Genomic DNA, 24994 nt, shown 5'->3' on the forward strand with positions numbered 1-24994 from the left:
GTATCCATCCCGCCCTGAAGGCGGGGCGCCGTGATGTTAAAGGCCCAGGCCGCCTGCCACCCGCCTTCACCCTCTGCTGCCATGGCCCGCCCTGCTGTCCGCTTACACACCGTGCTGAGGCACCTCGGCCGGCTGGCGCCCGAGGCCGTCGTATCCTTTCGGACGCGCGTGGAGGGGCCCAGGGCGAGCGCTCCGCGGCTGCGCGCTGGGTGGGGCCCTAATGTCCCGGCGGGGATGGTGGCGCTCAGGACGCACGGCGCGGTCGGCTGCCCCTGCCCTGGCCACTGCGGCCCGGGACGGGGTGTGGGGAGTGTTCGGAGCCGCCGAAACCTGGAGCGCCTGTAGGAACTGCCTGACCGCGCTGGGGCGCCCCAGCCACCCGGAGGGAGCTAAGCCTCGCCATTGCTTTAGTGAGGAGTGTGAACTGGAGGTGGTTAGAGGAACTGCTCCCGGCTTGTCTTCCTCTGTCCTTGGCTCCTGAAAGGTCCTCGCACGGCCTCCCTCTAAGAGGTGCCCGGCGCCATCTGGAGATGGTCACGACGGGCCGTCGGGGTGGGTGGTGGCTGCTGGCCCGGGTCCCCCTTCCCTGAGGAGCAGGCGCACGGCCTTTCCGCAAGCCGTCCCCGGGCAGCGCCCTAGCCTGCTGCCCTTGTCCGGGCGAGCTTCCTGGGCCGCCGGCTCCGGGTGCCTGTGAACGCCACGGGACTGAAGCGTGGCCTTCTGGAAATGGACCCAGTACGGGATGGACCTGGTGGTTCCGCGCCTGGTGCGTCTGGGAGAGAGCTGTGGTGTGGCAAATGGTGCGGGTCCTGAAAGGTGTCACCATAGGACGCAAAAAATAACCTTGAAGTTAGAGAACTCTTCTGGCCAGCTCAGATTAAGTGTTACCATACGGGCCATACTTTTAGAAGCTCTGCGGGAAACTCTGCCCGGTTTTTTTTCTTCAGCCACCTAATGAGCTTTTGTCTTGCTGTTATATGTTTGGGATCCTGACTTCTCTCCTAAGGTTTCTTTTATTTTCATTAACTGCTTTGTGCTGCACTTCGAAGCAGTCATATACTGTAACTATTGTAAGTGTAAAATTTTGCCCATAGAATGATAGGCTAACCTGGGTGATTATGTAATCTCATGAGAAACCTGAGGAACTAAGGCTAGGAGACGGTTAGCCTTGACCAAGAGCAGTGGTTATTAAAGTGGGGTTGAGTGGTTGGCATGTCACCATCACCTGGGAACGAGATGCCGAGTCGTGGGCTCATTTCAGCCCTGCTTAATCAGAATTTCTTGGGGGCGCTGAACAGTCTGCTCTTTAACTTGGCGATTCTGATGTAGGATACATTTTGAGCACCCCTGACAATACCTGGGACTAGAACTGAGGCTGACCTGCCCACCTCCTTCAGCCTTGTAAGAGTGGATGTGCTGATCCTGCTGGGTTTTCTAGTAGGGCCGAGGCTAGAGCTTGGAATTTTCACCTGTATTTCCCGTAGCGGCACCATCCAACACAACTTTTGCATTAATGGAATCGTTCTGCACGTGCCCTGTCCAGTACAGTGGCCACTAGCCAGATATAGATTTGCATACTTGGAATGTGGCTGAGGTGGCTAGAGATTGAGTTTTTAATTTTATTTAACTTTAATTCATTTATACTTAAATTTGTAAGTAGCCAGATGCGCCTGGTGGCCTACCTTCTCAGTGTGGGGTTTTCCATAGACTTCGGGAATTCTGTGACATCCTTTCTTTCCATCTGTGTCTAAAGAAAGTGGATTATGGGATGAAGAATAATCGTTTTCAAAGTTTAAAACAATGCAGGAGTGGTAGAGAGGCGAAAAGAACATTAGACTGGAAGGCAGAAGTGTGGACTGTCCTGGCAGCATGTTCTGCTCAAGATAGTTGACTTAAGTCTTTAACCTTTGTACATTGAGGAAAACAAGCCAGCAGCCATGATTCTGACTTCTTTGATGATTATGTCACCTGCTTATAAGAGGGCATCATTTATGAAACACTCAGCATGGGAGTGAGGAGTGAAGTTCCGAAAGTAGCTCTTGAAGCTAAAGAAACAATGAGAAAAGAAAGGAAAAAAACCAACAAGATGCGTTGTCAATAACTTGTAGTCCCTGGGTAGAAAAGAGGGCTTACAGAAAGAAGTTCTAGTTCCTCAGGAAATTTAAAATTATCCTAGACTTTTCTGGGAGTCATTGTTTATTTTATAGGCTTTTTTTTTTTTTTTGATGACCAGCCAAACTTTTTCTAATGTTTGGGACTTGATTGACACTAAATTAAAAGAGAATATAGCACAGCTTTCTCCAGACTTCTGGGGATGAGCACTTGAATTTTTATTCATGCGGCTGTTTAGTGGAAGTAACGACATTTAGAATAAAAAGGATTTAGGCAATGAAGGAAAGGGTGAGGGCCAAACCCCGGCTCAGCTGGATGGACTTGGCCCACTTGCTCTCTGGAGGAGAACAGCTCCTGCTCCTCCTACCGCCTCCTCAGGCTATTGGAAAACTGAAAACAAAGGGATACCTGGAAGAGGTCCTGAAGCAGCAGCACCCATGCCAGCAGCTGTGTGTGAAACATGCTGGCTGACAGATGTTTAGAACAGTCCTTCCTCATGAGAACCAGTCCAGAGCTCATTATTCTTTCTAGAAAAGGCTGGCTCCCAAGTTTCACTTTATTTGCCTTAATTCATCTATTAGGTAGCTCACCCCACTTCAGGAGCTGTTTCCTCTTCCAGTCTCCAGCCTCAACAATTCCAGTAAGTACATGTATTTTTTTTTAACTTCTAAAATTGTATAATATAACATATATACAAAGTGTATATGTATACTGAAGAAAGAAAAAAGCAATAGTTTTCAAAGCACTCTTCAACAAGTAGTTACAGGACAGATCCCAGGGTTTGTCATGGGCTACCATATCATCATCTCAGATTTTTCCTTCTAGCTGCTCCAGAAGGAATAAAGATTTTTTTTTATGATCACAACTGACTCTTTTTTTCTTTTTGAAAAATAACATATACATAAACGAAGTAAATTTCAAAGCATAGCACAACAACCAGTTGCAGAACAGATTTCAGAGTTTGGTATGTGTTACAATTTCATAGTTTTAGGTTTTTACTTCTAGCTGCTCTAAGATACTGGAGACTAAAAGAAATACCAGTATAATGATTCAACAATCATACATTTGTTAAATTCTACCTTCTCTGTATAACTCCATCATCACCTTTGATATTTCTATCCTGCTCTTTAGGGGTATTTGGGCTATGGCCATTCTAACTTTTTCATATTAGAAGGGGCTGTCGGTAACATGGGGTAGGGAGATGGAACTAGCTGATGTTCCATCTAGGCTGGGCCCTTTAGGTTTCAGGAAATTCATATAATTTTTAAACTTTTTACTCTAGTGTGTATCTTAAGAGTTTTTCCAGTGATAACTAGATAGAAAATGTAAAAGATTCTACTGCCTGATTAGAATTCAAATACAAATTCTCAGTTTCCAGGACTTGTTCTAATGAGTGCAATCATGGACCATTTTGAAGACCCAGAGTTTTATTTTCTCTTTGTATTTTTAAACTGGTAAAAATATAAAAAAATACATAATCTGAGTTTTAAAACTCAGGTATGAGCCATCACATTTTAAATTAGATTATGTCTGGATTATATGGACATATATTAGCTAGTGTCTTTGATCTTGAATTTCCTTTAATGGGAAGACATTGATCACCACAGAATATTCTCAGCCACAACTCAAATCTAAATGAATGGATTGGGGGAATTTGAGTTTTGTGCACTTTTTTGGGTTTTGTTACTTTGATTACTTCTGAGAATGCATCAACTACACAGTTTTAAAAATAAAATGTATTGGTAATATCATGGAATTGTATATATAAAAGTACATGACATGGGAAATATTGTGTTGTAAATATGTTACCATAATAAAAGTTGAAAAATAAAATAAGTTTTATTGGTGCTGTTTCCATTTGAAACCAAACCCTATTATTGAAAATGTTTAAAACTCAGAGAAATAGAAAGAATTTTTAAAGATTATCCATCATTCTATTATTGAAAAGCAATCACTGTTTAAAAATTTGGGCCTATCATTTTTTCTACAAATAGTGGCTTGGTTTTCAAGCATTCTAATCCTATTTTAATATAAAAAGCATTGTCCATGTTAGTATAAATGTTTTATTTTTAATGCCTAAGTCATATTCCATGAGTAGATATAATATAATTACTCATCACTAGTTAATTAACCAATATGATTAGTTCTTCCATTAACAGTGTCTTTTTGGTGACTACAGTTAATGCTTTGGACAAAAACATTTTTTTGTATTATTTTCTTAAAGCTTAGAAATACTGGCTTGATGATAAATCCCAGAGTGATTTGAACAGTAAATAAAGAACTATTTGCAAAATCATCTTGGGGAAATGGGAAGAGAGAGGGAAAATTCAACTTCCCCATTTAGAGAATTCCTGATATTCTCACAAGCACTGGGGACAACCAAATCAATAGGCTGAGCCCTCAATCTTGGGGTTTGTTCCTCTGAAATTTATCCCCACAAAGGATAGCCTAAGCCTCCTTAAAATTAGGCCTAAGAGTCACCCCCAAGAGAACCTCTTCTGTTGCTCAGATGTGACCTCTCTCTTTCAGCGAAATGGCAAGCACACTCACTGCCCTCCCCCCTCTATGTGGGACATGACTCCCAGGGTGTAAACCTTTCTGGCAACATGGGACAGAAATCCTAGAATGAGCTGGGACTCAGCATTAAGGGATTGAGAAAACCTTCTTGACCAAAAGGGGGAAGAGAGAAATGAGACAAAATAAAGTGTCAATGGCTGAGAGATTTCAAACAGAGTTAAGAGGTTATCCTGGAGGTTATTCATATGCCTTATATAGATATCCCTTTTTTAGTTTAAGGTGTATTAGAGTGGCTAGAGGGAAATGCTTGAAACTATAGAGCTGTGTTCCAGTAGCCATGTTTCTTGAAGATGATTGTATAATAATACAGCTTTCACAATGTGGCTGTGTGATTGTAAAAACCTTGTGTCTCATGCTCCTTTTATCTACAGTATAAACAGATGAGTAAAAAATAGGATAAAAATAAATAAATAATGGGGGGAACAAATGTTGAAATAAATTGAGTAGATTGAAATACTAGTGATCAGTGAAAGGGAGTGGTAAGGGGTATAGAAAAAAATAAGGGGAACAAAGGTTAAAATATACTGGGTAAATGGAAATACTAGTGGCCAATGAGAGGGAGGGGTACGGGGTATGCTGTGTATGAATATTTTCTTTTTTCTTTTTATTTCTTTTTCTGGAGTGATGCAAATGTTCTAAGACATGATCATGGTGATGAATATACAACTGTGTGATGATATCGTAAGCCATTGTTTGTATAACAAGTATGAAATGTTCTTTATGTTAAGAATGTTTGTGTTTGTATGTTGTTCCATCAATAAAAATATTTTTTTAAAAAAGGGAATACTGGGTTGAAGAGTATCACTATTTCACATGTTCCTGATACATACTGTTAGGCTGGAATTATTTTATTGGAATTATTTATTGATTTTTTTTTTCTCCTTTAGGTATACTCTGGATAACAATGTTCTAAGCCTGGAACAGAGACAGTTTTATGAGGAAAATGGGTTTCTTGTCATTAAAAATCTGGTGTCCGATGCTGATATCCAACGCTTTAGGTATAGTAACACGATTTGCTATTTTACAGAAGTATGTGCTAAGTGTATGTAACAGGAATACAAATAAGATCCACTTGTGCATGTTCATATTTTTATAGAAGGATTTGGTTTGTTGGGAATAGTTAGAGCATGAGCTTGGAACCAGACTGCGTGGCTTTAATCTTAGTTCAACCCACTTAGCCCTGTGGATCCTAGGCAAATTATTTAACCATTCTATGCCTCTGTTTCCTCATCTGTAAAATGGGAATATAATCATATTGCCTCCCAGCATTGTTGTCAGGACTGAATGCAGTATTATATACCGCAGATGGGGACATGGGGAGGCCATAATAAGGGCAGAGGAAGCATTTGCTATTGTTATTGTTACAACCCTATAATCAAGTCACAGATGCTCCGCCTGGTCTCCCGCATTAAGGATTGTTTAGTTGTGGCAGTGGGGTCCAGACTGACGGGTAGGAATCCAGGACTTCAAAGTTGGCCATGTCCCATTCCCTCGCATCAGAACTATTTCTACCCAGCTGCAAACATACCCCAAAGTCTGCGGACCCTTCCACAGAGCAGGGTCAGGCAGGTGCTTGGAGTAAGCAGTGATGATATTTTCCAATTTAATTTTCTAGGGATGAGTTTGAAAAAATCTGCAGAAAGGAGGTGAAACCAATGGGAATAATGGTTATGAGAGATGTGACCATTGCAAAATCAGAATATATTCCAGATGAAAAAGTGATTACAAAGATCCAGGATTTCCAAGAAGATGAGGAGCTCTTTAGATACTGTGCTCTCCCTGAGGTTAGAGACCTTCCTGTGTTTGTTTCTATTTAAGTTAATAACTAAGTCTTCCTGCTTCTAAAATCTGCTGGTTTTGCTGTAATCCTTTTCTGCATTTGGCCTTAGAGCACTAGTTGTCACCAAGGACCATTCTGCCCACCTTCCCAAGAAGTTTGACATCTGAAGACATTTTTAGCTGTCACTGTTGGAGGTGCTACTGGGATCTAGTTCATCAAGGCCAGGGGTACTGCTAAACCTAAGATGCACAGGCCCCCTGCCCCCAGCAAGGAAGAATTATCTGGTCCAAAATATCAGTAGTGCCAAGGTTGTGAAACCCTGCATGAGTAAATTGCTGTATAGTGTGTCATGGGAACACAGGCTCGGGCAGCAAATGACCACTATATTGTTTATACAGCACAAAGGATCCGAAAAAGCAGGAAAAAAAAAGATCCCACCTTGGCCAGTCCCACAGGCGGCGAGGCCAGCTGCTCAGGTCAGGGGTAGTGGATGGCAGGTCTGCATGCCTCACTGTGCCTCAGAGATGAGGGACCCCTGTGCTGCCTGATGCTGAGCTTTCAGAGACTGCAGGAGGAAGGGCTTTGCGCCCTGGCACACAGCTGGGGCTGACCAAGGATTTAACAGCTACCCCAGCTGCCTGCAGTCTCTTACAAAATAAAACAATACCAGTATAATACCTGCACACAGACAAGTACAGATGGAAACATACTAAACACCTGTACACAAACAAGCAAGGGGGGAAAAGGAGGTGCATAAGTGAGGGCTGGGAGATGGCTGCCAAGTGTGTCTTTCACTTCCCCAGCACCTGCCCTAGAGTTGAGAAAGATGGGGAATTCTGTTTTAAAGAACAGGAGGTTCCCCCGACTCTCAATAGAGGCATTTCCACAGAGGTGACATTGCTAAGGCTATGTCTTTGTCAATCCATTTGTATTTTTTCCTTTCATGAATCTGGTCAGTAGAGATGTGAATTGTATTTCAACTCCAAATAGATTTTTTTAAAATTATTATTCATATGTATGAAAAAATGTACACAGAATAGAATGGCATGAAGTAAAAAATGATGTCTCCCCAGCCCTGTTCCCTGCTAAGCTTTTTGTATATTCACCTAGAAAGAGTCCATATATGTGCAGGCATAATTTATCTCCTCGACAGGAGCGTACTGCTCATCTTTTTGTTTTTTCCACTGTCACTGGATCTTAGACAACTTTCCATATCAATATTCACAGATCTCCTTCATTCCTTTTAAACAGCTGCTTTGGTAATCCATGGTATAAATGAGCCATGGTTTATTAACTATTTGTTTAGAGTGGTGTTGAAGGAGACTTTACATATTATACTTACTAGAAAGGATAACCAGATATTGTCAAAAAATTTGACTCGATGAAGAAATGTTGTACAGGTGAGCTGGCTACCTGTGACATCCAGACCCTTGTGGGGAGGACTGGAGAGGAGCCCCTTTTGCTCACCCATGCTTCTTGACCTCAAGTCCTGTGGTGGAAATGGAAGGTTTGTAAGTGGGTTGTGGATTAAAAGCATGAAATTGAAGGCAACTTAGTGATTTCTACATTTCTGACGTGTGGACTCTCTCTGGTGCTGCTTACAGTGGTTTGGGGAGGTATGTACCATTTCTGTAGTTAGGTGTTTATTTCAATTAGTATTAGGGGAAAAAAAACCCACCAGCACTGCAAACCTATGGTTTTGAGCATATTATTTAATCAGAATAAGATTAAATAAAAAGAGTGAGTTTGCTGAGGGAAATCGTTGGTGAAATAACTGTCTAAAATATGGCAGTTGTGAAGATGGCTCTCAAATGGGTGCGGTTTAGGAAATGCTGGCCTGCAGAAAATGACTTTGGCTTTACCAAAAAACATTCGGGCCTGACTACCTCTAGGGTGTTCCTGAGATTTCAAGCGTTTCATGGGCAAATGGCCAATGTTCCTTTATCACAGAAGGTCAAATAGTCAGGAAGTACTAGAACATGCCTCATTGCTTTGAGAATCCGAGTTTGAATATTTTCTTTGTCACCTAACTGGCTTTGCCAACTTAGGCAACTTGCTGGCCTCAGGTTTCCACTTAGTGGGGCAGTATGGTAAGAGGTCATTGTGAGGCTGGAGAACCAAACCCCTGGAACCAGTAGGTATTCAGTGTTCAACTTTGTGCTTCCTGCCTCTCTCCTGGCTGGGAACGACATGCGAGGTAGCACCCCAGCTCCTGACCTGTGACTAACCCTTCCCTTCCTGCCACCCGCCACGTTGCTTCCATTTCTTCTTTGTGGCAGGTGTCTCCACCACCAGTTTCCATGACCTTTGTTTCACATCTTTCTTCCCACTGCCTTCTAAACTTCAAGAGGGCAGGAACCTGCTTTTCCTATTAACCCATGTCCCCATTCCCTTCCCTCTGCCCCGTTCATAGATCTCAGGAAAGATGGGTTGTAGGAGAGGCCCCACTGGCTGGGTGGTGTGGACCACTGTTCTGCTTTCTTCTAGGTTACTCAGGGCAGCCACAGAGAGTACGGCAGTCTTCTGTGGTCCCTTCTTAGGAGGAGCCTCCACGAGGGAGGGAGAAACAGCCTTCTCCCTGGGCAGCCCTCCGTGTCTGTGGCTGAAGTTCCCACCCTCAAAGATTTTTTTTTTCAGAGAAAAATCATCTCTTTTTCCTATTTAAAAAAGAATGGTTAGGTCTCCACCTGGCTCCAAAAGGCCTGTTTAAATGAGAATGGCGAGAAAGTCCTACCAGCTGTAGAATGATTTCCCCTTGCCAGACAGACATACAAGGTCTGTTTGCAAGGGTGTGATACCCAGCTGGGTTTCTTGCCCTCACTGGGTCTTGTTTGTGCCTCTCCCCCTTGACTCTGATTTCCCCTGAGATTGTTTTCCCCTGTCCCTTAGATTCTGAAATATGTGGAGTGTTTCACTGGACCCGATATTATGGCCATGCACACCATGCTGATAAACAAGCCTCCAGATTCAGGTAAAGGGCTTTCATTTGTTAGGGAGAGATGAGAAAAAAAACTTTTTGCAGTATGTTAGGCTGATGTTCTAACCACAGCATAATGGTCACACTTTGGATGACTGTCTTAAAATAGTTTATAACACCATTGAGGTATCACAGTCATTTCAGATATCATCTGTAGGGTTAGTGCTAAACTCTCAGGTGTTTGGCTTCCCCAAAACACATTTAAATAAAACTGTTCCTGTAGGATCCTGTTATATACCTCTAAGCTTTGGCAACCATTCTTACCTGAGAGAGTGTGAATTTGCATTCTGGATCCACAGGCCTTGACCCTAGCAAAATAAAACTACTCTTATAAATCATATGGTGATTCCCAAAATTTCTAGTCTTTGCTAAAATGTGAACTCCAAAGCTTTTCTATCAGTGAGACTGAATCAGAAGGTGGAACCCAGGAATGTACATTTTAACAGCCTTCCCAAGAGGTGCTAACCAGGGAGCACCCGGCTCACACTTTGGGAAATTCTGCTAACCCGGTAGTATTAAACCTGTCATTAGAGAGTCATATTTTTTCTACTTTTCCTTCCTCCCAATGGCTGGCAAGGTCGATGTGTTAGGCCTGTCACTTGGAATTGCTGAACCTCCCTCCCTGGATAGCTTGCTGGGGAGACAAGGGGACCCCCAGAGACCAAGTTCAGAGGATTCGATGGGAGACCACATTCCTGTCACTTCATTCATTTGGGGTTTGCCAGGACAGGCCGCTGTTCTGGTTGGGCAGGCAGTTTTTGCCCCCTGGCCCACTTTAATGGCAGGTTCCATTGCAGGCAAGAAGACGTCCCGGCATCCTTTGCACCAGGACCTGCACTATTTCCCCTTCAGGCCCAGCAATCTCGTCGTGTGTGCGTGGACGGCCATGGAGCTCATTGATCGCAACAATGGGTGCCTGGTGGTGCTCCCCGGCACACACAAGGGGCCCCTGAAGCAGCACGACTACCCCCAGTGGGAGGTAGGTCTGCCCCGTGGCTGGGACTGGGGCAGAGTCTCTGCTCCCATTTTTATCTCATGTCTAGGGACATAGAGAGCGTCACGAACACGGTGGCATTTTCCTTACCATGCTTTGGAATTAAGATTGGGGCAAGTTCAAGGATGCCAGATAAAATCATTAGTGTTTTTTTCTTTCAACAAGCGTACAAAAGCCACCCAATGTGGGGTGCACTGGGTATGGGATTGTAAAGCCTAATCATAGAGATGAGACATAAACACTTCAGCACAGATGAATGTAAGTTGTACGCATGGAAGTTTTTTTTTTTGTTTTTTTTTTTTAACGAGAGCCAAGTTTTTTATTTGTTCATTTCTTGCATTTGAAATACTCTTCGATGACATCTTTGGCCTGAGATTCTGTGCCATAATCCTTAACAACGACACAACTGCAGCCAACAGCTTTACGGGGTTTCCCCTCTCTACCGATTTTACAGAGGCCTACCCACTCCCCTAGTTTCTTGTTGTCGTCAACCTTAATTAGGTTGATTTGGTGCTCTGCACAAAGGGCCTTCACCAACTTGACATACATAGGTTCATCACAGTTGGATGTGAGCACACAAAGATGGGCTTGGCGCTTGTCTAAGGCTTTGGCAGCTTCGCGGATTCCACGTGCAAGGCCATCGTGGATGAGGGCGGTCTTCAGCACCTCTTGTAAAGCAGTGTTCACGTCCATTACACCTCCAGCAACAATGCCTTCCTCGGCCATGGCGGTGGGGTTACGGGTGGGGCCGAATTTTGAAAGTACCCAGGCCTCCGCCTCCGCACGACCCGGCCGCGGCAGGGAAAAAGACCGTGAACCCTCGCAAGACGGTATTTAAAGCATTTCAGGACCCCTGGGCGCATGTGCAATGCAGCCCAAGAACGAGGTGGCTCTCGTGGTGCCAGGCCTCGGGACGTCTCGCATGGAAGTTTTTGGAGTAAAGATGGGGCAGGGATCCCCTCCTGCCAGCAGGGAGATGGGGGAAGTCTCTGCAAAGGGCTGGTCTTGCATCCAGGGTGGGAGGTTCCATAGCAACGGCTGTGGAGAGGCTATGGGGACAGGGGGCGAGCACCAGCCTGGCTGAGGAGTGGGAAGGACCCCGGGGCATTCATGTCTGGGTGGGCCAGGGCTGGAGATACCTTTTCAGGAGTGGCAGCAGAGATGCAGCTGAGAAGATACATTAAGACCAGATTGGAAAGGACCTTGCTTGTTAGATGAATGACTCTGCACTTTATTTGGGGGAAGAGGGGAATTTTTTTTCCAGGAAGCGGGAATAGCTTCTGCTTATTGAACAGTCAGGCTCCGTTGCCCAGGCCCAGTTCTTCCCTGCCTGTTTCACTGATAATTTGCTCAGATCAACGTGGCAGCAGTGGGAAGACTGGTCAGCCTGGCCTTTGGTCCCATATACAGCCTGGCCAGGAGAGAGAAACATTGCCCCAAAGTCTCAACAAACAGTCCAGTTGGGAAGTGACATTTCCTAAAAGGAATTTGGCAAGGGGTCTTAGGAGGGGTAATGGGATGCTGGATCTTTCCCCCAAAGAACCCCTCTACACACACACACACACACACATACACACACACACACACACACACACACAAAAGGCTTGAACACAGTAATCACTTCTTACTTTAGTTTCTTTAAGAAAGCAATAAGTAGCTTTGGGAAGAATTATACACAAATACAGTTACAATTACACAAAATACAATTAATTATTCATCTTTCTTTATTCTGGGTGTGACATCAGTGGGTTTTGAGTATTTTCTCTCCCCTATTTTCGGAGAATGGTTAGTGTCCTGAATCATAGAAGAATGATTTACATCGAAGTTCTAGGTGAGGAGATTATCATTTTGGGAAAGAATGATTAATTAGCCACCATGTGCAAAGCTGATTAGAGTTTCACTTATACTTCAGGAAGAAGTATAGGCTAGGTGGAAATTCCAAATTTTTCATTTCACCCCAAAGAAGCAATGACTTTAAGGTCAACATGTGACTTTCTGAAACAAGATGTCTGGGAGGCATTTGTATATATTTTTAAAGAGAATCTAATTTATATCTCTCTCCTGGAAGAACTTATTGAGCCTTTTTCTTGTTTCCCTGATGCATCACAACAAAGTTTTTAAGGTTGTGCTTCCTCGAATATAGACCCAGCTTCTCTTCTGTGTTGTAGGGAGGTGTTAATATCCTGTTCCATGGGATCCAGGACTATGATAAGAACAATGGTCGTGTGCATCTGGTGATGGAGAAGGGAGACACCGTCTTCTTCCACCCTCTGCTTATCCATGGGTCGGGCCGGAACAAAAGCCAACGATTCCGGAAGGTATGTGTGACCATTGCTGTGCCTTTTGAAGATGAATGGAATTAGAAACTGAATTAGAAGTATATTCAAATGTAAAATATGTGTGAATTTTAACTACACTGGGCATTAGTCCACTTCATTTACAGGGAAATATAGTTTCCTGCCTTTTGTGTTTTTGTCTCATCAGTAATAGCACATTGTAATATCCTAATATCAAGATACCTAGGCAATACCACCATTCCCTAAAGTAATATCTGAATAGCAATAGGATCAGCAAGATCCTATTGATCAACCAAATCATGAACTTCCATGGAATTGTTCCAGAAAAATAACTTGCTTTCATTGTTGCCCACCACCAGTGCGTTCTGTGGTAAAAGCAATGGCTGAAATAATAGAATTTGGAATTCACATAGATCATTGTAGCCATTATAAGAGGAAAGACCATAATCTCTCTGCCATTGGGAAAAAGAATTACTGGTCCAAATCATAGCAGCACAGAAATTAGATTTAGCATGTAGCCATGTTTTTTCACCCCTTAGCCTCAGTGTTTTTGATTTAATGATTTTGTTGCTTGCATTTAAAAATTGCCAAAATGACTCAAATACTGGCATTTTTTGCTTCTTCTCAATTCAGGTGATCTGACAGAACTGAGGGCTCACATGGCCCCATGATTTGATGTTAAATGGTGGGGTCCTTCAGGGCTCCCTGGTACTTTCAGGTTTTCCACACAGTTCTTACTCATGCCTGCGGCTCCCCGAGACCAAGGGTTCATGGTCATCATTCAGCTTCCATTCATTCACATCTCCTCCAGGCTCACCAGGCTTGGGACTGGGGGAGGCTAATGAGGCCCTCGGCTCAGATGCAGAAGTTAAGGGGGATGTCCGGAGAATAAAAATTAATGCAAAACATCGCTGATGAGCAAAAATACCAGCATTTTTAATAAAAATGGGATTCGACCTCAGAGCTGGGCATGTGGAAACAGGCACAATGACATGGAATAATGCTGAGTTTTAACTTAGTGATCTGTCCATGTTTCAATATTTTTTCAACCATTGTAATGTTCTGGAAAAATAATCACCATTTTAAAAATTCATAAAAATGTGTGGAATAGGATGCACATTTGTCCTTTTACTTCAAGCTTCAAAGTGGCTAGACACCAGGGCTCTCATGGCATATGGAGTTTGTGACTCCAGTGCTCTAGGAATTTGATGTCTTTGGCAAAGAATAAAGCCCTCGAACAGGTGTGAGTACTTAGGCTAGCTAACTTGTAAGCTGTGCCTGAGATCTGTTAGGATCCACGCACCTTTAATGGAAACAGGTTGGGTATTTTGTGATTTGAGAAGAGGGCTATGTATGTTATTTTCCTTCTCAAGGTATTTTTATAATCTATTACTCCTGAAGTAACAATCTATCACAGATTTGACTGGGTGATTGTTCGGGTTTGCTGAAGCTGCCAGAATGCAATGTATGGAGCAAAACCGCTTTTAAAAAGGGAATTTATTACATTACAAGTTTACAGTTCTAAGGTCATAGAAATGTCTAAGCTAAGGCATTTAGGGAAAGATACTTTGATTCAAGAAAGGCAGATGGGTCCAGAACACTTCTGTCAGCTGGGAAGGCACATGGCTGATGTTTTCTGGTTCTGGTTTCAAACAGCTTCCCTGGGATCATTTTCCTTCCGCATCTCTAAATGTCTGGGTCTTGAGTTGGCGCTGTTGCTTCTGTTCTCCAAGGGTCTGTGTCTGAGCTTTCTCCAAAATGTTTCCCCTTGTAATCTCCCAAATGTTTCCCCCTGTAAAGAACTTGGATAAACTAATTAAGACCCACTTTGAATGGGAGGAGTCACATTTCCATCTAACCAAAAGGACACACCCAAAATTGGGCATGCCACATCTCCATGAAGATAATTTAATCAAAAGGGATTCCACCCTACAATACTGAGTCAGGATTAAAGGACATGTCTTTTCTGGGGTACTTTCAAACTACCACTGAGACTAACTTTTTACAGTGAAGAAGATTGGGATTACCATAGAGTACATTCCTTTTTAAGACTTTGGGATGATTTCTCTGTTAACCTTCAGCCTAAATTACCAAGAGACTGATTTAGGATACAGTGGAATAGGGTTTCATTTTGGAAACCAAATGTTGGCTCCTTGCTGGGCTTCTGGCATTAATGAGATGCTCCTTCCCGATGTAACCGGTTCTCTTTGCACAGGCCATCTCCTGCCATTATGCCGGAGCCAATTGCCATTACATTGATGTGAAGGGCACCAGCCAAGAAAACATCGAGAAGGAAATTTCACAAGTCGCAAATCGATTATATGGGATAAAAACTAACTTGAACCTGCAGGTATGTTTGTATGAAATGACAAGGTAAAGATCTCAGGCTTTTGTTTGTTTGTTTTCTTCAGATGCTTAATAATTCTCATACTGAATTTTATTTGAAAGTTTAAAGTGCCTGTTCCATTAGGTTTAGGATTCTTGCTCATTCAACTAATCATGCTGGTGGGATCTCAGTTTGTGTTTACCACCACTCTTGTGGGAACTTGGGAGCTCCGTGTCCCTCGGAAGTGCCCTGGCTGTCCTGTGGCATACAGGAAATCACAGTTCATATGGAACAGGTTAGAAAATAAATAGAAACCAGACTGAGATGAGAGGAAATGAAGGAGCAGAAGTCTACCTGAAGACTCAGAAGGAAAGGAAAGGTTTCAGATAGCAAACACAGGCCTCCTTTATGTGTATGAAATAGAGTATTTCCACATTAGGGAATCCAGTAAGATTTTCCAGAAGGCAATTCTCAAGCAACCTTTTGTTTTATTAAGTTTGCATCTGGAGCTTTCTAAGTCCTAGATTGCAGGTAGCAGAGGTGAAGATTGCTGATGTTCACATGGTGGAAAAGGCATCATTTCATCTGCTTTCCCAATTAAGACGCATCCCTATAATTTGTAACTAGGGAATATTCAATTCTACTGATGATCAGTAGACACGTGATTAATTGAGGCAAATTAGTGAGCAAATTAGCTTGCAGAGTATATGCATTTTAGCTTCTGAACCAAGAGGCTGATCCCACTTTATTTTGGGATCTGAGATCATCATGAATACCTACATTTTCCATGGGGATGATGGGACCCCAGAGTGGATATCATGCAGTGACGACCCTGAGCTGCTCTTACTTTGCAGAGTGTGGCACAGAGTGGAACATGGTGCCTTGCCATGGGGGCCATCTCCCAAAATACAGCTTGGGAGTCTTGTATCACCCCTTACCCTTCTCTCTCTATGACCTATGACCTTATCCTGTATCTGAAGATGCTCTGATTTCACATTTGCAAAAGTTTCTTTCCTTTCTTCTCCTTTTGTCTGGTAATTAAAATGCCTTACATAACCAACCTATTTTTGTCAACTGGGGCTTCCCTCCAACACCCTGAATTATCAGGAAGAGAAAAAATATATACATTCATTATGTTTGAGTTTCATCAAGATCGCACTAAATGAGTTGCTGCCCATATTTATGTTCGTTCCTCTGTGAGTTATTGTTTATCAGATTTGCTAAGAATAACAATAGTAAGTTCTGCTATATAGTTCTTTGTACAGTACAAAAGCCCTTTCGTATCTATTTTCTTCACCTAAAACCATTGGAGGAGGCATTGCATGTAGCTCCATCTCGTTGGTGAGAAAATCAAGTGCCTAAGAGGTTGGCCAAAGTCCCATAATTGGCAGAACTGGATCTCAGGGCCAGGACTAAACCCAGAATCATTCTTTCCACCACATCTTCAGGTTGGCTCAAAAATAATTTTCCCTGTTATGGTCTAATGAGACACTCAGAATGGCCCAGGCAGGTGACATATACAAAAGTGAGCATTAAACTATGTGTATGGAGACCCAGCCCAATGGGCAGATGGTAACGTCACCTGTAAAGGCAAAGGAACAGGCTCAGTGATGGTCTGATGTAGTTAAGCTAATGCTATTTTGGATGATGGGAGGTGAATTGACTGGAGTCTCAAGATAGGTTCTATTCACTAACCAATGACTCTTGGGGAGATTTTTTTTTTTCCTATTTAACTATTTTGTATATACTAGAAATCTATCATGTCTCATGGTGAATAGGCAAATAGAAGTATTCCATAAACTCATTCTGTTTGGTATTATTTCCAGGATATCTGGAGGTTTCGAGCTCGACTTGTGAAAGGAAAAAGAATAAGCCTTTGAAATATCCCATTGCTGAAACTCTTTTAAAAAGAAATCAGGAAAGAGCAAGGTGTCTAAGGAGAATGTTTTCCTAATAAGATAATGTGCTTCTTTTCTTTCACTTGCCAACACAACTAAAAAGCATGTATCAGGGACTTAATTGCGTATGATGAATTAATTTTGCTGTTCAGTGATGTTGTTTTGACAGATGTAAAAACACTAAAAGTGAAATTTAATTGTTTTAAAGGAAACTAAGGGTAGCAGTTAATAAAAGATGAATGATGCAGAATTTAAGTGTGTTTAATCCATTTCTTCCATTCCGTTAGCTCCTTACCCAAGTAGAAACACTTTCAATGCTCAGGCTGGGTGGCATTCTGCATCCCCCTCCTGATAAACTTACCACCTTCCAATTTCAAGACATGAGGGATTTCTCTTCAGATCGAGAACAATGTATCATTCAGGCACATTTAATGAAGACCGTGAAAGGAACATCCTGGAGTAAACTAGGGGCAGATGCTTGTGCTTGTACATAGGATTCCTTCCATAACTTTTCCCGTTAACCACCCTTCTTAAAAACAGACCTGGTCTCTCCAAGTCTTTTCCTCTGTTCCTGAAGAATGAAGAAGAGGGTAACTTCTGATATTTCTTATTTGGTAGGGCAGCTGAAAACCTTCAACATTTATGAGTGACAGTTAACCCCTTTCAAGGTATAGGATGCTATCAGATAGATAATTTTAGTTTGCATTTGGAGTAGGCATGGACTGGGTGAATTTATTTCAGTTATGCACTGTATTTCTATACCAGCTGAGGGCAGCAAGAAGATGGCGCCTGTTCTAGTTTGCTAGCTGCCGAAATGCAATATACCAGAAACGGAATTTAATAAGTTCTAGTTTACAGTTCTAAGGCCAAGAAAATGACCGAATTAAAGCAAGTCTATAGAAATGTCCAATCAAAGGCATCCAGGGAAAGATACCTTGGTTCAAGAAGGCCGATGAAGTTCAGAGTCTCTCTCTCAAGTGAGAAGGCACATGGTGAACACAGTCGTGGTTTCTCTCTCAGCTGGAAGGGCACATGGTGAGCATGGCATCAAGTGCTAGCTTTCTCTCCTGGCTTCCTGTTTCATGAAGCTCCCCGGGAGGCATTTTCCTTCTTCATCTCCATAGGTCACTGGTTCCTGGACTCTGCTTCTCGTGGCTATATCATTCTGCTCTGCTCTCTCTGAATCGCTTTCATTCTACAAAGTGTTTCCTCTTTTATAGGACTCTAGAAACTTATCAAGACCCACCCAAATGGGTGGAGACATGTCGTCACCTAATCCAGTTTAACAACCACTCTTGATTAAATCACATCTCCAGGGAGATGATCTGATTAGAGTTTCAAGCATACAGTATTGAATAGGGATTATTCTGCTTTATGAAATGGGATTTAGATTAAAACATGGCTTTTCTAAGGGACATACATCCTTTCAAACCAGCACAGAGTCCTTTATTAAAGAAAATCTGATTGGTGCTTTAATAAGAAATAACCCAGAGTCTTTCTTGTCATTCTGCTAAGCACAAGTTTCCCTAATTCCAGTAATAGTATTTTGATCTGTGCTAGCTGGAAACTGGGAGAAGTGAAAGAGACAAGGTAAAGAAATTGGTCTGTAGAGAAATAAGAAATAATACATAAATAAGGAATTCCAGTGTGAACAATATGTACAGAATGGTGTTTTTTTTTTTTTAATTTTAAGAAGAGCTCAAACTCATTTGTAAATTTTATTCCAGAACAAATAGGAGCAAACTTCAGTAGGAAAGAGGATGGTACAATTTACTATTTTCCCTGTCCATTTTTTTTAGCAAAAGTCATGCCAGCCAAACAGGAGACATTCATTTCTGATCTTCTGAGTCCACTTTGTCCTTTAATTCATTTAGCAAATGTTGGAGCATCCATGCTGTGTAACCGGACTAGAAGTGAAAGGGAAACAAAACCTGATGGCATGGAGCTGCTTCAGTTGTACTCATGGATCCTGCCAGCAGGTCCCCTGGGAAAGTGGGAACCCAGTGTCAGGGGGACAGACAAAAAGCTGGAGCAGGAGCATCAGGTGATCATGTCAGGACAAAGGAGCCTGGCTCCCAAATGGAAGCACTGGGCCTGCCCTGGGCTTCAGTTCCTTCCCCCAGAGACGAATCCAAAAGGAATACATAAATTACTCAAAGTGGAAAGCAAAGCAAATTAAAAGGACCCCCTTCTATGAATGTTGGTGACTGTCTAAAAGCTTGGGAAGATCAGAGATGCCTTTGCTCATATCAGCTTGAAGCTCCTTTTTTTTTGTAAGCCACAGATTAAACCACCTTACTTTGAAAAGCTTCTGAATGAATGGTAAAAAAAATAACATTTCCATAAGTCAAACCAGCTCAAATATGCCTGTGCAAAAATTTTTTCCTACCCACCCTGTCCCACATGAACTGATCTTTCCTTCAGTGCTTTAACCAAACACCTGAGCCCGTGTACAGTACGATCAATTATTTGTTGCCTAACACATATTTCCTGAAATTATGGTTTTTCCCCTTTGTAACTATCATGCCTTCTCTAATGGAGATGGTAAGGTCCTCAAAGGTCTGTCTTCTCCACGGTGACCTTGTATATATATATACTCTTTGTACCTCTTACTGTTCACTCCCATACAAGATGCTGCCTCTTTATTGGTTGTTCAATGTGAACACAACCTTCTCATCTTGTGACTGTTCTCAGACATAAGTGTGAGCCACAGAAATTGATATATTTGGTCTGCACAGCCTTGGCACCCATTTCAGGTCCCAAGACGGTTTTCACTGAGTGTTCTAGTTACTTCTGTGTCCATTGTGCTCCCCACCAAGGCCTCTCCCACATGAGGTATTTGATAGCGGTGGGGTGAGGCTTGGGGAAGTTGTTGATGCTGACTGGCATTTTTACTTACTGATGTTGGAGAGTGTTGAATTTGGTATTTTGGGGCCATTCTTAGTTTCTGTTTCTAAGGACAACTGAAAGTTGGCTATGACTTTGCAGTGACTCTGCAATCTAATCCCTTCTGGGGAAAGTTAGACCTAAACTTGGAAGTTTAGATGAGACTAAAGGATGAGTTGGTTTTATGGAGGTGGTGATACTTTAAAAGTTGTTATCCATGTTTACAGGGCCCCATGGTAATAAAGCAGGTAGTAAAGGAAGAATGTCTTGCAATTGAAACATGGGGACCATGGTTCTGCCACGTGTCCCTCCCTGAAGGACAGAGAATCACCTATGCCTGGATGATTTGGGAGCTATCTGGGTGGTTCCATGGGAAGGTAGAGAACATTGAAATTCTGGCCCCTTTACTTCCTAGCATGTTCTCTGAACTTCATCTCTAAAATAAACTTCATCTCTACAATTACTCTCTAAAGCAGTCTTTAGACTGCTCTGCTTTAGAGAGTAATTGTAGAGAATAACCAGGGCTGACTGTAGTGGGCTGTGTGGTGGCTCAGACCCCCTGGCAGGGATAAGGAACATGTCCTAACTGCTGAGAGTATTGCTGGCAGTTGGCCTCCAGCACCCAGTCCCTTCCAGGGTGGCCTCACTTGGCTCATCTACAGTTACACCCTCTCCTCAGTGGCTCGCCTCCAGTGACTGCCCCAGAGTCCATCCAAGCCTGGGAAACTCTAAAGGGCCACCCCATCCTACATCCTACAACCTCATAGGGCACCTGTTTCTCTAACTTTGCCAATATCAGATAGTCTAAATGTTTTTAATTTTTGACTAACATATAAATAAACTTTATATAATTGATGGTTATAGTTGAATTAGGTTTCTTGGTAGGTTGAATTAGGTTTCTTGGAAAAACACATTCTTAATCCCTTCCTGTGGGTGTGAACCCATTGTGAATAGGACCTTTTCACCAAAATGTTGGGTCTTGATTCCATTATTGGAGGTCTTATGAAGAGAAAACCAAGGGGAGGAACCTAAAGCCAGAAGTCAGCTGGAACCCAGAAGAGAAAAGTGAGGATATCACCTCACAACCACGGAACCCAAGGATTACCAACCAGGCAGAATGCTACTGACTCTGTGAGGAAGCCAGCCTTCCGGCCTCTGCAACTTTGAGCCAATAAATTCCTGTTGTTAAGCCAACCCATTGTGTTATATTTGTCTCAGCAGCCTCGATACTGAGACAGTGAGATTGAACATCTTTTCTCATTAGTCGCTAGCGTCCGGGGGCCATATGCCTGCTTTCCATACGATCTGACTAAAAATTACTGTAACCAGGACAATTATAACAACATATATGGGGGATGTCCCTATTGGTCATGCAAAATACATGATGCTGACCATGGGCCGAGTGGTGGAGGAATCTTCTACATCAGCTCCCAATGATTTTACATAAATATTGCAGATCCCTGGGACACTAAATGGGTGACAGGGGTTCAAGGCAAACTATACTATGGCGGCTGGTCCCAGTACCCTGTAAGTACCATTGAGATACATTGCGAGTATATCCTCGTTAATAATACTCATACCCAGATGTCTATCAACATTTTACAAGCAGAACAGAGCCTCTCCAGCCACCTCACCCAACTCTCTGCCTCAACAGCCCCTCTAGCATGGATCCAAATCCTCCAACGTACCTTACAATTCCTCAACCAAACACAAATACTTCCCGACATAACCCACTGTTTCCTTTGTGCTTCGTTGGGAAGGCCCCTATTGGCAGCCGTCCCTATAAATCATACCCAGGTACACAATCGAAACCCTGATCCCTGCCATATCACCCTAAAGAACATCCCCCTATGGGACCAGAGCCCAACAACCTTCCATACCCCCTAAGGGTCTGCTACCTTACTCACACAACTGTGGGTCAAACGGAGCTCCATGGAAAATGCCAAACTAACTTCACCACCCACAAATCCACCCACATCCCTAAAGGATAATATTTCTGGTGTAACAGGACTCTTACCAAGTGCCTCAACCTTACTACTCCAGGACCATGCTTCCTGGTGACCATAGTTCCTCAATTAACCCTCTGTGGTGAATCTGAGCTAACTTGGCTGTTGTCCCCCCACCCCCACTCCAAAAGGGCTGCTTTCCTTCCTATCCTGGTGGGTGTCAGCCTGGCTGCCTCAGTCGCAGCCTCAGCTACAGCGGGAGGGGCACTGGGACATGGTATTTTAACCTTTCGAAACTTTGAGACTTGATTACAGGTGGCCCTGGAATTAACCTCAGAATCCCTGTCTTCTCTGCAATGTCAGCTTACCTGCTAACATTGGTGATCCTTCAAAACCAACAGGCCTTGGACCTGCTGACAGCCGAAAAAGGAGGAACGTGCATATTCCTCCAAGAATGCTGCTATTACGTCAACGAGTTGGATCTGGTAAAACACAATATTCAAACCCTGAACAAACTGAAAGAAGATCTCTACCATAGAAAACAGGGAACCAACTTCGCCCTGAGTTGGTTTTCTACTCCCCTGGCAACATGGCTCCTCCCACTACTAGGACCAGTTATCCTAATCTGTCTTTTCTTTCTCCTAGCTCCCTGTCTCCTCAACTTCCTTCAAGGACGCATAAAGGAACTGTCATGGGTGGCAGTCAACCAAATGCTCCTACATCATTATCACCACCTGCTTTTTCCTATAGCTAACCTGCCCCCTCTCCTGACTGAAGGTTCCAGCCTATAATCCCACGCCGCCCCAATACAGCAGGAAGTAGCCAGAAAGATCTCAGCACCCTATTATCACAAAAAGGCTGGAATGTTAGGTCCGGAGAACAGGGAAGGTCACCGTGACTCAAGCTGTGCAAAGTGGGCTGCCCCTTCTGGATGCAGGCAGAAGCAGTTCCCGGAACAAGGAGATGAACCACGGCAATAAGACCCCACCAAATGTCACCTGACCCCCTTGGTTCAAAACCGTGAGTACCAAGGCCCAGGCACAGTCTCACCAGGCCCTACCTTGGGTTCTGTGAGCTCTGCCTGGGAGCGCAGGAATAAACCTCCTCATGCTAAGGTTTCTTGGTCTGCTTTTCTCTTTTTCACCTCCAAAACCTTTCAAAGCTCTTACAGAAGTCATATCTGTTCCTGAGTTTTAACTGTAATTTCTAAATTCTGAGATGCTGAGCTCTTTGTGTCTAAGCTGGTCATTCCCTGGAACTTTGGGTATTTGTGTGACACCTGAGACTTAGAGTTCTTCAGCTATGAAAGTCAGAATTAGCCAATAGAGCAAGTGTTAAAGAAGCTGAAAAAGAGATCAGAATTCAGTTAAAGATATGAATGAAGCTGATCTGGATAGGACTAAGGTAAATCAGGCTAAATAGTGAAGGATAGTATTGACTGTATTTTAAAACTTCAACTTTGGTGTGAGACCAAAAGAAGAGATGTTTATTTGGTACAAAACTTATATTTTCTGTAGTACACTATCTAATTTAACCAGTATGGTTAGTTTACTCAAACAACATAATTATATGGAACCTTGAATAAGGAATGAGATCCTGTTATTTTGACAGATTAATGTAATACCCTGATACATCCCAGAGTAATTTAGACATAGAATAACAAAGTATTTGCAAAGTCCCCTTGAGGGCCTGGGGAAAATGTGGAAATATTAAACTTCCTCAACTGGGGAATTCCTGATATTTTGCAAGCATTAGAGACCTCCAATTTAATAAACCAAGCCCTCGATCTTGGAACTTGCCCTTATAAAACTTATTCCTGCAAAGGAGAAACTAAGCCTACTTATAATTATGCCTTAGAGTCACCCCCAGAAAACCTCTTTTGTGCTCATATGTGGCCTCCCTCTCAAAGCCAATGCTGCAAATAAACTTAATATCCACCCCTTCTACATGGGACATGACTCTCAGGGGTGTAATTCTCCTTGGCAATGTGGGACATGACTCCCAGGGATGAGTCTGGCCCTAGCATTGTGGGATTGAGAAAGGCTTCTTAATCAAAAGGGGGAAAAGAATTGAGACAAAATAAAGTTTCAGTGCTAAGAGATTTCAAATAGAATTGAGAGGTCATTCTGAAGGTTATTGGTATGCATTATATGAATATTTCATTTTAGTTTCGCATGTATTAGAATAACTGGAAGAAAATACCTGAAATTGTTGAATTGCAACCCAGTAACCGTGATTCTTTTTTTTTTTTTTTTTAGATATTTTTATTAGCACAACATAACAACAAACAAACACGAACATTCTTAACGTGAACATTCCATTCTTGGTATATAATCAGTGACTCACAAGATCATCACATAGTTGTATATTCATCACCATGATCATTTCTTAGAACATTTGCATCACTCCAGAAAAATAAATAAAAAGAGGAAAAAGATAAAATTCATACATACCATACCCCTTATCCCTCCCTCTCATTGACCACTAGTATTTTCATCTACTCAATATATTTTCTTAGGGGGAAGTATGCCCCCTAAGAAAAGCCATATTTTGATATAAATCCCATTTCATAAAGGTAGAATAATCTCTATTCAATACTGTATATTTGAAACTGTAATGAGATCATCTCCCTGGTTGATGTGATTTAGTCAAGAATGGTTGTTAAACTGGATTAGGGGATGACATGTCTCCACCCATTTGAGTGGGTCTTGATTGATTTACTGGAGTCCTATAAAAGAGGAAGCATTTTGGACAAAGAGATTCAGAGAGAGCAGAGAATGCTACAGTACCACGAAGCAGAGAGTCCTGCAGCACCACGAAGCAGAGAGTTCACCAGCCAGTGACCTTTGGAGATGAAGAAGGAAAACGTCTCCTGGGGAGCTTCATGAAACAGGAAGCCAGGAGAGAAAGCTAGTAGATGACGCCGTGTTTGCCATGTGCCCTTCCAGCCGAGAGAGAAGCCCTGACTATGTTCGCCATATGCCTTCTCACTTGAGAGGGAAACCCTGAACTTCATCGGCCTTCTTGAACCAAGGTATCTTTCCCTGGATGCCTTTAAATTGGACATTTCTATAGATTTGTTTTAATTGGGATATTTTCTCGGCCTTAGAACTATAAACTAGCAACTCATTAAATTCCCCTTGTTAAAAGCCGTTCCATTTCTGGTATATTGCATTCCGGCAGCTAGCAAACTAGAACAAC

At 42.8% G+C, this 24994-nt stretch overlaps 1 protein-coding gene and 1 pseudogene across 2 annotated transcripts; one reads left to right on the forward strand and one right to left on the reverse strand.

The window, feature by feature from the left end:
- The first annotated feature begins 17 nt into the window (after nt 1–17).
- Nucleotides 18–17211, forward strand: PHYH (phytanoyl-CoA 2-hydroxylase). Of its 2 annotated transcripts, none has more exons than XM_077169398.1 (9): nt 18–150; nt 2694–2752; nt 5577–5687; nt 6305–6473; nt 9359–9440; nt 10244–10425; nt 12609–12758; nt 14953–15087; nt 16890–17211. In XM_077169398.1, the coding sequence occupies exons 1-9, from the start codon at nt 34–36 to the stop codon at nt 16941–16943; spliced, it is 1059 nt and encodes a 352-aa protein (XP_077025513.1). In that variant the 5' UTR covers nt 18–33; the 3' UTR covers nt 16944–17211. The 2 variants fall into 2 exon arrangements, with proteins under 2 accessions (XP_077025513.1, XP_077025515.1); XM_077169400.1 differs by lacking the exon at nt 18–150 and adding an exon at nt 233–766.
- Nucleotides 10752–11245, reverse strand: LOC143691216 (small ribosomal subunit protein eS12 pseudogene; annotated as a pseudogene).
- Nucleotides 17212–24994: the final 7783 nt, after the last annotated feature.

This window comes from Tamandua tetradactyla, chromosome 7 (genome assembly GCF_023851605.1).
Source record: "Tamandua tetradactyla isolate mTamTet1 chromosome 7, mTamTet1.pri, whole genome shotgun sequence".
In the NCBI taxonomy this organism is placed as follows: domain Eukaryota; kingdom Metazoa; phylum Chordata; class Mammalia; order Pilosa; family Myrmecophagidae; genus Tamandua; species Tamandua tetradactyla.

Excerpts from the sequence above, each read along its gene's own strand:
- PHYH (XM_077169398.1), top strand. The coding sequence starts at position 34 with ATGTTAAAGGCCCAGGCCGCCTGCCACCCGCCTTCACCCTCTGCTGCC. Across the intron at positions 151-2,693 it reads GGCTGGCGCCCGAGGCCGTC|GTAGCTCACCCCACTTCAGG; the intron begins GTATCCTTTCGG and ends TTCATCTATTAG. Across the intron at positions 9,441-10,243 it reads AAACAAGCCTCCAGATTCAG|GCAAGAAGACGTCCCGGCAT; the intron begins GTAAAGGGCTTT and ends GTTCCATTGCAG.